A 16564-nucleotide genomic window follows, 5' to 3' on the forward strand; every position below is an offset into this window, starting at 1 on the left:
AGCTCTCTGTACTGACCAACCACACAGCTCTCTCTACTGACCAACCACACAGCTCTCTCTACTGACCAACCACACAGCTCTCTGTACTGACCAACCACACAGCTCTCTGTACTGACCAACCACACAGCTCTCTGTACTGACCAACCACACAGCTCTGTCTACTGACCAACCACACAGCTCTGTCTACTGACCAACCACACAGCTCTCTCTATTGACCAACCACACAGCTCTCTGTACTGACCAACCACACAGCTCTCTGTACTGACCAACCACACAGCTCTCTGTACTGACCAACCACACAGCTCTGTCTACTGACCAACCACACAGCTCTGTCTACTGACCAACCACACAGCTCTCTCTATTGACCAACCACACAGCTCTCTGTACTGACCAACCACACAGCTCTGTCTACTGACCAACCACACAGCTCTGTCTACTGACCAACCACACAGCTCTCTGTACTGACCAACCACACAGCTCTCTGTACTGACCAACCACACAGCTCTGTCTACTGACCAACCACACAGCTCTCTCTATTGACCAACCACACAGCTCTGTCTACTGACCAACCACACAGCTCTCTGTACTGACCAACCACACAGCTCTGTCTACTGACCAACCACACAGCTCTCTGTACTGACCAACCACACAGCTCTCTGTACTGACCAACCACACAGCTCTGTCTACTGACCAACCACACAGCTCTCTGTACTGACCAACCACACAGCTCTCTGTACTGACCAACCACACAGCTCTGTCTACTGACCAACCACACAGCTCTCTGTACTGACCAACCACACAGCTCTCTCTACTGACCAACCACACAGCTTTGTCTACTGACCAACCACACAGCTCTCTGTACTGACCAACCACACAGCTCTCTCTACTGACCAACCACACAGCTCTCTCTACTGACCAACCACACAGCTCTCTCTACTGACCAACCACACAGCTCTCTCTATTGACCAACCACACAGCTCTGTCTATTGACCAACCACACAGCTCTCTGTACTGACCAACCACACAGCTCTCTGTACTGACCAACCACACAGCTCTCTGTACTGACCAACCACACAGCTCTCTGTACTGACCAACCACACAGCTCTCTCTACTGACCAACCACACAGCTCTCTCTATTGACCAACCACACAGCTCTGTCTGCTGACCAACCACACAGCTCTGTCTACTGACCAACCACACAGCTCTGTCTACTAACTAGGGTTGAATATTTTCCCGGTATTTTACAAATGTTCCATCCCGAGAATAAATCACAGGGTAACCTGGTACCGGAAGTGTCATTCAGAAGCATTATAAAGCATACAAATAGACCTGGTCTGGATTCGATTCGAGTTTTGTTCGAAAATGTAAGTCTGATGCTACCTGGGCCGGATGAGCCATACATTAAATACATTTTATAAACCATACATTAAATACATTTTATAAGCCCCCCCAAAAAACCCTAATGATTGTGCCGTTATCCAATACATATATGATATAGGCTACTGCACATTACGCACAACAGAAAAACATAAAAGCCCATAGATATAGCTAGCTATATGCTCTCTTGGGTAAATAAATGAAACTAGGCTAATCTTGTGTGAACTGTATTACTGCATTGTATTATATGGACTGGAATTATGCACATCGTTCAAACCATGATAAAGCAGAGAGAGAACATGGGATTCTGGTGCACATTCTGGGCCTACAAAGTTACAAGTATAGGCTAGTGAATTTGATTAACATTTTTGAAATATAATGGGGCCCTATTTGTATAATTAGTAGGCTGACACGTACACCTTTCATAATATTCCCCCTAATGTTATTAGCATTTACATTACATTTTAGTCATTTAGCAGACGCTCTTATCCAGAGCGACTTACAGGAGCAGAGGACACAGATCTCTGGGCAGATTCACCTGCTATCTTAGGTCAGATACACATATACAGACCGCATTGAGAGAGAAATGTGCACATCACCACGACAGAGACAGTTGGTGAAAGTATGCCTTATCTACTTTTAAGAACTAGTCAGATAGCTCTGCAGCATATTTAGGCAGGCTAGCTTAATAGGAAGAGTAAAGGCTGTACAGTATGGAGCACACGGGTAACATTAACATTTTAGTCATTTAGCAGACACGCTTATCCAGAGCAATTAGGGTTAAGTGCCTTGCTCAAGGGGCACATCGACAGATTTTTCACCTAGTCGGCTCGGGGATTAGAACCAGCGACCTTTCGGTTACTGGCACAACGCTCTTAACCACTAAGCTACCTAGCCTACGTCCTCTTTCTCTCTCTATTGTTGCTTTATTCTTTCCTCTCTTTCAACAGTTAAATGAAATACGTTTCGTTGTCCTTATCTTCATCATTCTAATGACATCCTTGAATAATATAGGACTAGAATTAGATGCAGAAGGCTCTGAATAAATAACTGCTGTAGCCTAACGCCGTCGCTCGTTCGTTCCCTCTTCTTTCAAACTACCCCAAGATTTCTATTGGCTGCCGTATTTAACATTCAGAAGAAGAAGAAAGCGCTTGAGTACCTCTTCGAATAGTCTATTGGTATAAGAAATGCCAAAGAATAATGTCCAGCGAGCTATCCTAGTCTAGCGTTTCCTGCATGGGACTCCAAGAGCTAAAGAGCGTTTCTTAAGTAGAGGCCAGCAGGGCACGGGTGGTTGCGTATTGCGCAAGAGACAGAGGCTATAAGTTAGACGCTTTATTATGCATAACCCATCATTAATTAGCTAAATATAAGGCTAATAGTGCATTTAATGTATTACCTGAATAAGGTAGGCTTTATAGCAATCTAGAACAGGATGATCTATTTTGGAGGCAATTTGAATGGAATTGATGGAGAGACTGCGAGAGCGTGCTCACGCGCGCACTGATTTAAAGCAACGATAATCGAGTGATAGGCTGTTTTAAAACGATTCACCTCCCCCGAAAGCCGGATGGAGATGGGTAAATTAGACGTGCATTCTGTCTTTATATTAAACTATGCTGCAGCAAATGTAGGCCTGTCACGAGAAAAAAAGTTTACCATGATGAGATGATAGGTCTACATGCATTGTCACCATGATGAGATGATAGATGCATTGTGCATTGTGAACTGCGCTCCATACTGAGATGGGTTGTCTGTCCCCACCCTGAGCGTTAACGCTTCATCATGCAGAGGCCGTAGAGAAGCCAGATTTAGACATCACATATAATTTAACAGTTCCATTTCACGCCATGCTGGTCATATAAATAATGTATTATAATTTACCGGTTTCCCACAGTTATTTATCCCAGGAAAAGGGAGTGGTTTTGGGTGGTAAATCTCAGGAACCGGGTTGACACCATTCAACCCTGCTACTGACCAACCACACAGCTCTCTGTACTGACCAACCACACAGCTCTCTGTACTGACCAACCACACAGCTCTCTGTACTGACCAACCACACAGCTCTCTGTACTGACCAACCACACAGCTCTGTCTACTGACCAACCACACAGCTCTCTCTACTGACCAACCACACAGCTCTCTCTACTGACCAACCACACAGCTCTGTCTACTGACCAACCACACAGCTCTCTCTACTGACCAACCACACAGCTCTGTCTACTGACCAACCACACAGCTCTGTCTACTGACCAACCACACAGCTCTCTCTATTGACCAACCACACAGCTCTCTCTATTGACCAACCACACAGCTCTCTCTATTGACCAACCACACAGCTCTCTCTACTGACCAACCACACAGCTCTGTCTACTGACCAACCACACAGCTCTCTCTACTGACCAACCACACAGCTCTGTCTACTGACCAACCACACAGCTCTGTCTACTGACCAACCACACAGCTCTGTCTACTGACCAACCACACAGCTCTGTCTACTGACCAACCACACAGCTCTGTCTACTGACCAACCACACAGCTCTCTGTACTGACCAACCACACAGCTCTCTCTATTGACCAACCACACAGCTCTCTGTACTGACCAACCACACAGCTCTCTCTACTGACCAACCACACAGCTCTGTCTACTGACCAACCACACAGCTCTGTCTACTGACCAACCACACAGCTCTGTCTACTGACCAACCACACAGCTCTGTCTACTGACCAACCACACAGCTCTCTGTACTGACCAACCACACAGCTCTCTCTATTGACCAACCACACAGCTCTCTGTACTGACCAACCACACAGCTCTCTCTATTGACCAACCACACAGCTCTCTCTATTGACCAACCACACAGAAAAGTGGTTTTCCATTTCCAGGCTCTGTCCTCATTTCTCTCTCCCAGGCCTGGCATGGAACAAAGGGAATTTATTGGGGAAAAACAAGGGAGCTGTTAGGACTCTAGCCTGGTCCCAGATCTGTTTGGAAGTTGGCTATACAGTATTAGGCCTAGGATAATAACTGATCTGGGACCAGGCTATTAGGATTATTTTCCCCGCCCAACACGAAACCAAATCACAGCTCCCTTGGAAGACCGGAGAGTCGTTAGGGTAGGCCCGAAGTCCCAAAAGACACACTATTCCCTATGTAGTGCACTACATTGCTATGGGAGCCCTGGTCTAAAGTAGTGCACTATAAAGGGAACAGGGTGCCATTTGGGACTTAACCTTAGTGTCCAGTTAAATTCATCCTTGTGCTAGACCACATGAATGTGATTCACGACTAACTTCCTCCATTCAAAACTCCTTCTAACTCAGTCTTAGGCTAGCCTGCAAGTGAAATGGTCTTGCATGTGAAAAGTCGCCCTAGGTGTACTGTAGGTTTGGGTAATAAAGGCTACAACTTCTTTTGTTTTTATGTCATCTTGTTATCGCACGTTCAAAACTCCTGCTAAACTGAGGCTTGTTCTGAGGCTGTGCTTTTACTTAAGAACATGTGAAAGGTCCCCAAGGATACTCTTTTTAAGCTTAGATGGCGAAGTCTGAAATGCACAAGATAATCCATAAATGTTAACGTGATCACGTAGTCCTAACAGCGGGAGCACTTTGCAGTTCCAAAATAGAATTCTGTCAAACACACACCATGTCAAATCTGGTGAATGTTGCTATTTCAAGGCAAATTGTTATAGTATTAGAAGGTTAGTGAATGAGAAAGTTAGTAGAGAAGACGCAATCAAAACCAAGCTTTTCCTCTCTAATAATCTCCACCCCTGACCTAAAGCTTTTTTTGTTGCTTTACAGAGTTGTCCTGACACGGTGCAGAACACAGTAGCTGATTATGAAGCCTTAATTCCTCAAACTGTCTGGAAGGGAACAGATCATGAACAGATCATTTAGATGTAGATTCCTTAGCTGAAAGACAAGCGGTTATTGTTATATTGATTCCCTGTCCAAACCTCTAAATGATAGCCAGTCCAACCACTATAGTTCTGTCCACCCCCAACTCCAACTGTGTTGTGTGTCCTCCCTGTCTAATGAGAGCTAGCCTGAATACTGTGGCTCTCGAGTTGAAACGCTTTCATACTATGCTGTTCCCACGCTGATTCAACCCTCCATGTTTATGGAGATGATTGTCTCTCTGTGGTGATCTGTGCTCTGTTTAGGAGACGAGCGCTCACGCTTCATGTTCTTCTATCCTCGTGGGGTCCTAAAATTAATTTCCATTCAAAATCCTATTTTCCCTAACCGCTAACCCTAATTCTAACCCTAAACCTAACCCCTAAGCTTAAAATAGCCTTTGTCCTCATGGGGACGTGGGAAATGTCCCCACGAGGGAGAATCTTCCTTGTTTTACTATCGTTGTGGGGACTTTTGGGGATTTTAGATACCCACAAGGAAAGAAGAACCCACACACATACACACACTTGTTTTTCTATCCTCTTGGGGACCTAAAATTGTTTTCTATTTTCCTTAACCTAACCTTAACCCCTAACCCCTAACACAAACCCTAATTTGAACCCTAACCCCTAACCTTAGAATAGCCGTTGTCCTCGTGGGGACGTGTTTGTTGTTTTACTATCCTTGAGGGGACTTTTTGGGGATTTTAGGTCCCTACGAGGACAGAAGGACAAGACCATACAAGAGCGCGCTCACACGCAAAAAACGCAAACACATCTTTTGTTAACAAAATAGTTCTACAGTAGCAGACTCGGACAGCTAATCCTCATGTCAATATAGGCTACTGTATGTTTCCTCTACCCGGGTTTGTTTCCATTTCAAACAGACCTTCAATAATATGGTTGAGTTGTTTTTTGTGTCCTCTGTACTACTGTACACCATACAGTACAACATGATATCTGGGATTGGCTCTTGTGCGGCAATGAATGGAAAAAAACAAACACATTTCCTTTCATAAATGATATTGTTGGCTAGATATTTTATTGTTGTTCATGGAAGGGATAACATACTGGAGTACTGCAGTCTGCAGCATCTCACATGCACAGTATTGTTAAGTCAAGTACTACCTCATTACAGTGAACTGATATTCGTTAGGCCATTCCTATATACAGTAGGGCCGGGACGATACCATTATTGCGATTGATCTTTTTCCATGGCAAAAAAGAGGGGGGGGGGGGGGGAAATCAATGTGACTGTGGATGACAACGTTAGGGCTGTTTTCCTAAAGAAAATTTCAGCTGCTTGGTGTTTTGTTTCTTTGCCGATATCGATACTGGTATGGTCCCTGCCCTAGTGTACAGAAATACTCCCATTCTCCTTCTGTCTCCTCTTTTTTAAGGGACGCTCCATTGATATCTGACCGACACTATCCAAGCTTTCCCTTTAGTGCCCGGCGGCTCTACTGCACTCTCACATCCCAGGCTGCATCATGGTATAGTTCTGTCTATGAGGATTCTTCCACATGATACCAGTGCCCCATGCGCCTTCCTGTAGCCCAATGCACACTGCACTATAAATATGGGCCGACGAGAGAGTCTGATTTCACAGGCAGAATCTAGCTACCTTCTCTTGTTTAACAGCGCACAACAAACCTCTGCCCAGTTGGTGCATCCAATAGCCCACCAGTATCTCTACTAGATGCTTCTCGAACCCTGTACACCCTCATTCTGCTTTCACGCAAACCGCTACAAAAGAGATTTCACCATCTTGCTCAGTATCCAGATATGAAAACGTTGATTAGCCTAAAACAAATTATTCTTGGACTAGGCTATTTTTTCAGTCAGTAAAAGGTTTGACTATGCTAAAACATCATCACATTGAGCTCATTGCCTGTGCTTCACAACACCATCACCATCATCTTGGCTGTGCAGAACCATATAATTAATCATTAGAATAGTGTAATTTAATAGGATCTTATGTACAGAGCAGCCAGACAGGTTGATGACTCGCCATCACGGTTGACAACTCCGTTGTGTCCTCCTCCCAGAGTGCGAAGAGCCTTGGCGTGACCCTGGACAACACCCTGTCGTTCTCCGCTAACATCAAGGCGGTGACCCGATCCTGCAGGTTCATGCTCTACAACATTCGGAGAGTACGACCCTGCCTTACACAGGAAGCGGCACAGGTCCTAATCCAGGCACTTGTCATCTCCCATCTGGATTACTGCAACTCGCTGTTGGCTGGGCTCCCTGCCTGTGCCATTAAACCCCTACAACTCATCCAGAATGCCGCAGCCCGTCTGGTGTTCAACCTTCCCAAGTTCTCTCACGTCACCCCCCTCCTCCGCACACTCCACTGGCTTCCAGTTGAAGCTCGCATCCGTTACAAGACCATGGTGCTTGCCTATGGAGCAGTGAGGGGAACGGCACCTCCGTACCTTCAGGCTCTGATCAGACCCTACACCCAAACGAGGGCATTGCGTTCATCCACCTCTGGCCTGCTGGCTCCCCTTCCTCTGCGGAAGCATAGTTCCCGCTCAGCCCAGTCAAAACTGTTCGCTGCTCTGGCACCCCAATGGTGGAACAAGCTCCCTCACGACGCCAGGACAGCGGAGTCACTCACCACCTTCCGGAGACATTTGAAACCCCACCTCTTTAAGGAATACCTGGGATAGGATAAAGTAATCCTTCTACCCCCCCCAAAATTTAAAAATAAAAAATAAAAATAAAAATTTGTAAAGTGGTTGTCCCACTGGCTATAGGGTGAATGCACCAATTTGTAAGTCGCTCTGGATAAGAGCGTCTGCTAAATGACGTAAATGTAAATGTAAAAATGACAGCATCCTAATCTTTCATCTGTATTTCATCTCGCTTCAAAAGTCTTAAAATAGCCACATAGCATGCTCCTATCAGAGAGAGAGAGACAGCACGCTCCTATCATAGAGCGAGAGAGCAAGACACACATAGCACGCTCCTATCAGAGAGAGAGAGACAGCACGCTCCTATCATAGAGCGAGAGAGCAAGACACACATAGCACGCTCCTATCAGAGAGAGAGAGAGAGAGACACACACATACAGCACGCTCCTATCAGAGAGAGAGAGAGAGAGACACACACAGCACGCTCCTATCATAGAGACAGACAGCACGGTCCTATCAGAGAGAGAGAGAGAGAGAGCGCTCCTATCATAGAGAGTGAGACACACACAGCACGCTCCTATCAGAGAGAGAGACACACAGCACGCTCCTATCAGAGAGAGAGAGACGCACACAAGACGCTCCTATCAGAGAGAGAGAGACAGAGCACGCTCCTATCAGAGAGAGAGAGAGAGACAGAGCATGCTCCTATCAGAGAGAGAGAGAGACAGAGCACGCTCCTATCAGAGAGAGACAGCAAGAGACACACAGCACACTCCTATCAGAGAGAGAGACAGCACGCTCCAATCAGATCGAGAGAGACAGCACGCTCCAATCAGAGAGACACAGCACGCTCCAATCAGAGCGAGAGAGACACAGAACGCTCCAATCAGAGCGAGAGACACAGCACGCTCCAATCAGAGAGAGAGAGAGAGAGACACACAGTACGCTCCTATCAGAGAGAGACAGACAGCACGCTCCTATCAGAGAGAGCGAGACACACACAGCACGCTCCTATCAGAGAGAGAGACAGACAGCACGCTCCTATCAGATAGAGAGACAGACAGCACGCTCCTATCAGAGAGAGAGAGACAGCACGCTCCTATCAGAGAGAGAGAGACACACACAGCACGCTCCTATCAGAGAGAGAGAGAGAGACGGCATGCTCCAATCAGAGAGAGAGAGACAGCACGCTCCAATCAGAGAGAGAGACAGCATGCTCCAATCAGAGAGAGAGACAGCACGCTCCAATCAGAGAGAGAGACAGCACGCTCCAATCAGAGAGAGAGAGACAGCACGCTCCAATCAGAGAGAGAGAGACAGCACGCTCCAATCAGAGAGAGAGAGACAGCACGCTCCAATCAGAGCGAGGGAGACACAGCACGCTCCAATCAGAGCGAGAGAGACACAGCACGCTCCAATCAGAGCGAGAGAGACACAGCACGCTCCAATCAGAGCGAGAGAGACACAGCACGCTCCAATCAGAGCGAGAGAGACACAGCACGCTCCAATCAGAGCGAGAGAGAGAGACAGCACGCTCCAATCAGAGCGAGAGACAGCACGCTCCAATCAGAGAGAGACAGCACGCTCCAATCAGAGCGAGAGAGACGGCACGCTCCAATCAGAGCGAGAGAGACACAGCACGCTCCAATCAGAGCGAGAGAGACACAGCATGCTCCTATCAGAGAGAGAGGAAGAGAGAGAGAGATACAGCATGCTCCAATCAGAGAGAGAGACAGCACGCTCCAATCAGAGAGAGAGACAGCACGCTCCAATCAGAGAGACACAGCACGCTCCAATCAGAGCGAGAGAGACACAGCACACTCCAATCAGAGAGGGAGGGAGAGAGAGACCTCACGCTCCTATCAGAGAGGGAGAGCGAGACAGCACGCTCCTATCAGAGAGAGCGAGACAGCACACTCCAATCAGAGAGAGAAAGACAGCACACTCCAATCAGAGAGAGAAAGACAGCACACTCCAATCAGAGAGAGAGAGACAGCACGCTTCAATCGGTGAGAGAGACACAGCACGCTCCTATCAGAGAGAGCGAGACAGCACGCTCCAATCAGAGAGAGAGAGAGACAGCACGCTCCAATCAGAGAGAGAAACAGCACGCTCCAATCAGAGACAGCACGCTCCAATCAGAGAGACACAGCACGCTCCAATCAGAGAGACACAGCACGCTCCAATCAGAGAGAGACACAGCACGCTCCAATCAGAGCGAGAGAGACACAGCACGCTCCAATCAGAGCGAGAGAGACACAGCACGCTCCTATCAGAGAGAGAGAGAGCATGCTTCAGAGAGAGAGACACACAGCACGCTCCTATCAGAGAGAGAGACAGCATGCTCCTATCAGAGAGAGAGAGACCGCACGCTCCAATCAGAGAGAGACAGCACGCTCCAATCAGAGAGAGACAGCACGCTCCAATCAGAGAGAGACAGCACGCTCCAATCAGAGAGAGAGAGACAGCACGCTCCAATCAGAGAGAGAGAGACAGCATGCTCCAATCAGAGAGAGAGAGACAGCACGCTCCAATCAGAGCGAGAGAGACACAGCACGCTCCAATCAGAGCGAGAGAGACACAGCACGCTCCAATCAGAGCGAGAGAGACACAGCACGCTCCAATCAGAGCGAGAGAGAGAGACAGCACGCTCCAATCAGAGCGAGAGACAGCACGCTCCAATCAGAGAGAGACAGCACGCTCCAATCAGAGCGAGAGAGACACAGCACGCTCCAATCAGAGCGAGAGAGACACAGCATGCTCCTATCAGAGAGAGAGGAAGAGAGAGAGAGATACAGCATGCTCCAATCAGAGAGAGAGACAGCACGCTCCAATCAGAGAGACACAGCACGCTCCAATCAGAGCGAGAGAGACACAGCACACTCCAATCAGAGAGGGAGGGAGAGAGAGACCTCACGCTCCTATCAGAGAGGGAGAGCGAGACAGCACGCTCCTATCAGAGAGAGCGAGACAGCACACTCCAATCAGAGAGAGAAAGACAGCACACTCCAATCAGAGAGAGAAAGACAGCACACTCCAATCAGAGAGAGAGAGACAGCACGCTTCAATCGGTGAGAGAGACACAGCACGCTCCTATCAGAGAGAGCGAGACAGCACGCTCCAATCAGAGAGAGAGAGAGACAGCACGCTCCAATCAGAGAGAGAAACAGCATGCTCCAATCAGAGAGAGACAGCACGCTCCAATCAGAGAGACACAGCACGCTCCAATCAGAGAGACACAGCACGCTCCAATCAGAGAGAGACACAGCACGCTCCAATCAGAGCGAGAGAGACACAGCACGCTCCAATCAGAGCGAGAGAGACACAGCACGCTCCTATCAGAGAGAGAGAGAGCATGCTTCAGAGAGAGAGACACACAGCACGCTCCTATCAGAGAGAGAGACAGCATGCTCCTATCAGAGAGAGAGAGACCGCACGCTCCAATCAGAGAGAGACAGCACGCTCCAATCAGAGAGAGACAGCACACTCCAATCAGAGAGAGACAGCACGCTCCAATCAGAGAGAGAGAGACAGCACGCTCCAATCAGAGAGAGAGAGACAGCATGCTCCAATCAGAGAGAGAGAGACAGCACGCTCCAATCAGAGCGAGAGAGACACAGCACGCTCCAATCAGAGCGAGAGAGACACAGCACGCTCCAATCAGAGCGAGAGAGACACAGCACGCTCCAATCAGAGAGGGAGGGAGAGAGAGACCTCACGCTCCTATCAGAGAGAGCGAGAGACACAGCACGCTCCTATCAGAGAGAGACACAGTACGCTCCTATCAGAGAGACACAGCACGCTCCTATCAGAGAGAGAGAGAGACACAGCACGCCCCTATCAGAGCGAGAGAGTCACAGCACGCTCCTATCAGAGAGACACAGCACGCTCCTATCAGAGAGAGAGAGAGACACAGCACTCTCCTATCAGAGGGAGAGACACAGCACGCTCCAATCAGAGAGAGCGAGACCGCACGCTCCTATCAGAGAGAGACACAGCACGCTCCTATCAGAGAGAGAGAGAGACACAGCACGCTCCTATCAGAGAGAGAGAGAGACACAGCACGCTCCAATCAGAGAGGGAGGGAGAGAGAGACCTCACGCTCCTATCAGAGAGAGCGAGAGACACAGCATGCTCCTATCAGAGAGAGACACAGTACGCTCCTATCAGAGAGAGACACAGCACGCTCCTATCAGAGAGAGAGTCACAGCACGCTCCTATCAGAGAGACACAGCACGCTCCTATCAGAGAGAGAGAGAGACACAGCACGCTCCTATCAGAGAGAGAGTCACAGCACGCTCCTATCAGAGAGACACAGCACGCTCCTATCAGAGAGAGAGAGAGACACAGCACGCTCCTATCAGAGAGAGAGAGAGAGAGAGAGAGAGGGACACAGCACTCTCCTATCAGAGAGAGAGAGAGAGAGAGGCAGCATGCTCCTATCAGAGAGACATCACGCTCCAATCAGAGAGAGAGACCCATCACGCCCCAATCAGAGAGAGAGACACATCACGCTCCTATCAGAGAGAGAGAGAGAGAGAGACAGCACGCTCCTGTCAGAGAGAGAGAGACAGCATGCTCCTATCAGAGAGTGTTTTACGTGTACATCGTAAAACACCAAATAATTTATGCAGAGCAGAATTATGCCAATACCCGCTAATTATCAAAATCCAGAAAAGAGCCGTTAAATTCTACAACCACCACCTAAAAGGAAACGATTCCCAAACCTTCCATAACAAAGCCATCACCTACAGAGAGATGAACCTGGAGAAGAGTCCCCTAAGCAAGCTGGTCCTGGGGCTCTGTTCACAAAAACAAACAGACCCCACAGAGCCCCAGGACAACAACAACACAATTAGACCCAACCAAATCATGAGAAAACAAAAAAGATAATTACTTGACACATTGGAAGGAATTTACCAAAAAACAGAGAAACTAGAATGCTGTTTGGCCCTAAACAGAGAGTACACAGTGACAGAATACCTGACCACTGTGACTGACCCAAACTTAAGGAAAGCTTTGACTATGAACAGACTCAGTGAGCATAGGCTTGCTATTGAGAAAGGCCGCCGTAGGCAGACCTGGCTCTCAAGAGAAGACAGGCTATGAGCACACTGCCCACAAAATGAGGTGGAAACTGAGCTGCACTTCCTGACCTCCTGCCAAATGTATGACCATATTAGAGACACATATTTCCCTCAGATTACAGAGATCCACAAAGAATTCGAAAACAAACCCAATTTTGATAAACTCCCTTATCTACTGGGTGAAATACCACAGTGTGCCATCACAGCTGCAAGATTTCGTGACCTGTTGCCACAAGAAAAGGACAACCAGTGAAGAACAAACACCATTGTAAATACAACACATATTTATGTTTATTTATTTTCACTTGTGTACTTGAACTATTTGCAGATAATATGACATTTTAAATGTCTTTATTCTTTTGGAACTTTTGCGAGTGTAATGTTTACTGTATTTTTTTGTGTTTATTTCACTTTTGTTACTTATCCATTTCACTTGCTTTGGCAATGTAAACATATGTTTCCCATGCCAATAAAGCCCTTTAAATTGAAATTGAATTGAGAGAGAGACACAGCATGCTCCAATCAGAGAGAGACAGCACCCTCCTATCAGAGAGAGAGCGAGAGAGAGACATCATGGTCCTATCAGAGAGAGAGACACAGCACGCTCCTATCAGAGAGAGAGAGAGACACAGCACGCTCCTATCAGAGAGAGGGAGACAGCACGCTCCTATCAGAGAGAGACAGCACGCTCCTATCAGAGAGAGACAGCACGCTCCTATCAGAGAGACACAGCACGCTCCTATCAGAGAGAGACACAGCACGCTCCTATCAAAGAGAGACAACACGCTCCTATCAGAGAGAGAGAGACAGCACGCTCCTATCAGAGAGAGAGAGAGAGAGACAGCACGCTCCTATCAGAGAGAGAGAGAGACAGCAGGCTCCTATCAGAGAGAGAGAGACAGCACGCTCCTATCAGAGAGAGAGAGACAGCACACTCCTATCAGAGAGACACAGCACGCTCCTATCAGAGAGAGAGAGACAGCACGCTCCTATCAGAGAGAGAGACCGCAGGCTCCTGTCAGAGAGAGAGAGAGACAGCAGGCTCCTATCAGAGAGAGAGAGAGACAGCATGCTCCTATCAGAGAGACATCACGCTCCAATCAGAGAGAGAGACCCATCACGCCCCAATCAGAGAGAGAGACACATCACGCTCCTATCAGAGAGAGAGAGAGAGAGAGACAGCACGCTCCTGTCAGAGAGAGAGACACAGCACGCTCCTATCAGAGAGAGAGAGAGACACAGCACGCTCCTATCAGAGAGAGGGAGACAGCACGCTCCTATCAGAGAGAGACAGCACGCTCCTATCAGAGAGAGACAGCACGCTCCTATCAGAGAGACACAGCACGCTCCTATCAGAGAGAGACACAGCACGCTCCTATCAAAGAGAGACAACACGCTCCTATCAGAGAGAGAGAGACAGCACGCTCCTATCAGAGAGAGAGAGACAGCACGCTCCTATCAGAGAGAGAGAGAGAGAGAGACAGCACGCTCCTATCAGAGAGAGAGAGAGACAGCAGGCTCCTATCAGAGAGAGAGAGACAGCACGCTCCTATCAGAGAGAGAGAGACAGCACACTCCTATCAGAGAGACACAGCACGCTCCTATCAGAGAGAGAGAGACAGCACGCTCCTATCAGAGAGAGAGACCGCAGGCTCCTATCAGAGAGAGAGAGAGACAGCAGGCTCCTATCAGAGAGAGAGAGAGACAGCAGGCTCCTATCAGAGAGACAGACAGAACGCTCCTATCAGAGAGACAGACAGCACGCTCCTATCAGAGAGAGAGAGACAGCACGCTCCTATCAGAGAGACAGACAGCACGCTCCTATCAGAGAGAGAGAGAGACAGCACGCTCCTATCAGAGAGAGAGAGAGACAGCAGGCTCCTATCAGAGAGAGACAGACAGCAGGCTCCTATCAGAGAGAGACAGACAGCAGGCTCCTATCAGAGAGAGACAGACAGCACGCTCCTATCAGAGAGACAGACAGCACGCTCCTATCAGAGAGACAGACAGCACGCTCCTATCAGAGAGAGAGAGACAGCAGGCTCCTATCAGAGAGAGAGAGAGACAGCAGGCTCCTATCAGAGAGAGAGAGAGACAGCACGCTCCTATCAGAGAGAGAGACAGACAGCACGCTCCTATCAGAGAGAGAGAGACAGCACGCTCCTATCAGAGAGACAGACAGCACGCTCCTATCAGAGAGAGAGAGACAGCACGCTCCTATCAGAGAGACAGACAGCACGCTCCTATCAGAGAGAGAGAGACAGCACGCTCCTATCAGAGAGACAGACAGCACGCTCCTATCAGAGAGAGAGAGACAGCACGCTCCTATCAGAGAGACAGACAGCACGCTCCTATCAGAGAGAGAGAGAGACAGCACGCTCCTATCAGAGAGAGAGAGAGAGACAGCACGCTCCTATCTGTGTCCATGCTGGTGCTCTCATGGTGACATCTGAGAGAGAGAGACTCACACAGGCAGAGAGAGAGAGACTCACACAGGCAGAGAGAGAGAGACTCACACAGGCAGAGAGAGAGAGACTCACACAGGCAGAGAGAGAGAGACTCACACAGGCAGAGAGAGAGAGACTCACAGGCAGAGAGAGAGAGACTCACACAGGCAGAGAGAGAGAGACTCACACAGGCAGAGAGAGAGAGACTCACACAGGCAGAGAGAGAGAGACTCACACAGGCAGAGAGAGAGAGACTCACACAGGCAGAGAGAGAGAGACTCACACAGGCAGAGAGAGAGAGACTCACACAGGCAGAGAGAGAGAGACTCACACAGGCAGAGAGAGAGAGACTCACACAGGCAGAGAGAGAGAGACTCACACAGGCAGAGAGAGAGAGACTCACACAGGCAGAGAGAGAGAGACTCACACAGGCAGAGAGAGAGAGACTCACACAGGCAGAGAGAGAGAGACTCACACAGGCAGAGAGAGAGAGACTCACACAGGCAGAGAGAGAGAGACTCACACAGGCAGAGAGAGAGAGACTCACACAGGCAGAGAGAGAGAGAGAGACTCACACAGGCAGAGAGAGAGAGAAAGTCTCAGAGAGATTCAGAGACCGACAGACGGACAGAAATAAAGGTCATGGAGGGCTGTGATAGGTGAGAAATGTAGGCCTAGTTCTCTGACGATTGTTATGTCATTACTAGTTCTGTAATTTCTGTCTCTTTTTCTTTTCAGGGGCTGGGGAGTCTGGGAAAAGTACCATAGTGAAGCAGATGAAGTAAGTTCAACACGTATAACAACAACGATGTGAGCACTTTGTAGTCCTAACTGCATTCTATCAAACGCCCACTCCATGATGGGAGTAGCACAGAACCAGGATGACGTGGTGATGAGGTTCCAAGCCTGTTCTATTCGTTATGTTTCCATGGGTAGAATGTTGCTGAGAGATTAGTGCTTTTTGAGATTGTTTAAATGCATTATGAAATATGACCTTGAAATTATTTTAGAGCTTTTTTAATTGAAATCCCAAACCCAAATATTGATAACATTTAGTTGGTAAAACATTGAAAACATTCCATTGTCCCTAACAACACAGAATATAGAGC

At 48.2% G+C, this 16564-nt stretch overlaps 1 protein-coding gene across 1 annotated transcript in view; it reads left to right on the forward strand.

The window, feature by feature from the left end:
* The window catches only part of LOC311148340 (guanine nucleotide-binding protein G(i) subunit alpha-3-like), a 56355-nt gene that overhangs the window by 2441 nt on the left and 37350 nt on the right, over nt 1-16564 (forward strand). The window contains exon 2 of the mRNA XM_084185275.1: nt 16194-16236. Within this exon, the coding sequence (XP_084041401.1) occupies nt 16194-16236 (43 nt within the window). The remainder of the gene's footprint in view (nt 1-16193; nt 16237-16564) is intronic.

This window comes from Coregonus lavaretus, assembly GCF_964263955.1.
Source record: "Coregonus lavaretus genome assembly, chromosome: 20".
NCBI lineage: Eukaryota > Metazoa > Chordata > Actinopteri > Salmoniformes > Salmonidae > Coregonus > Coregonus lavaretus.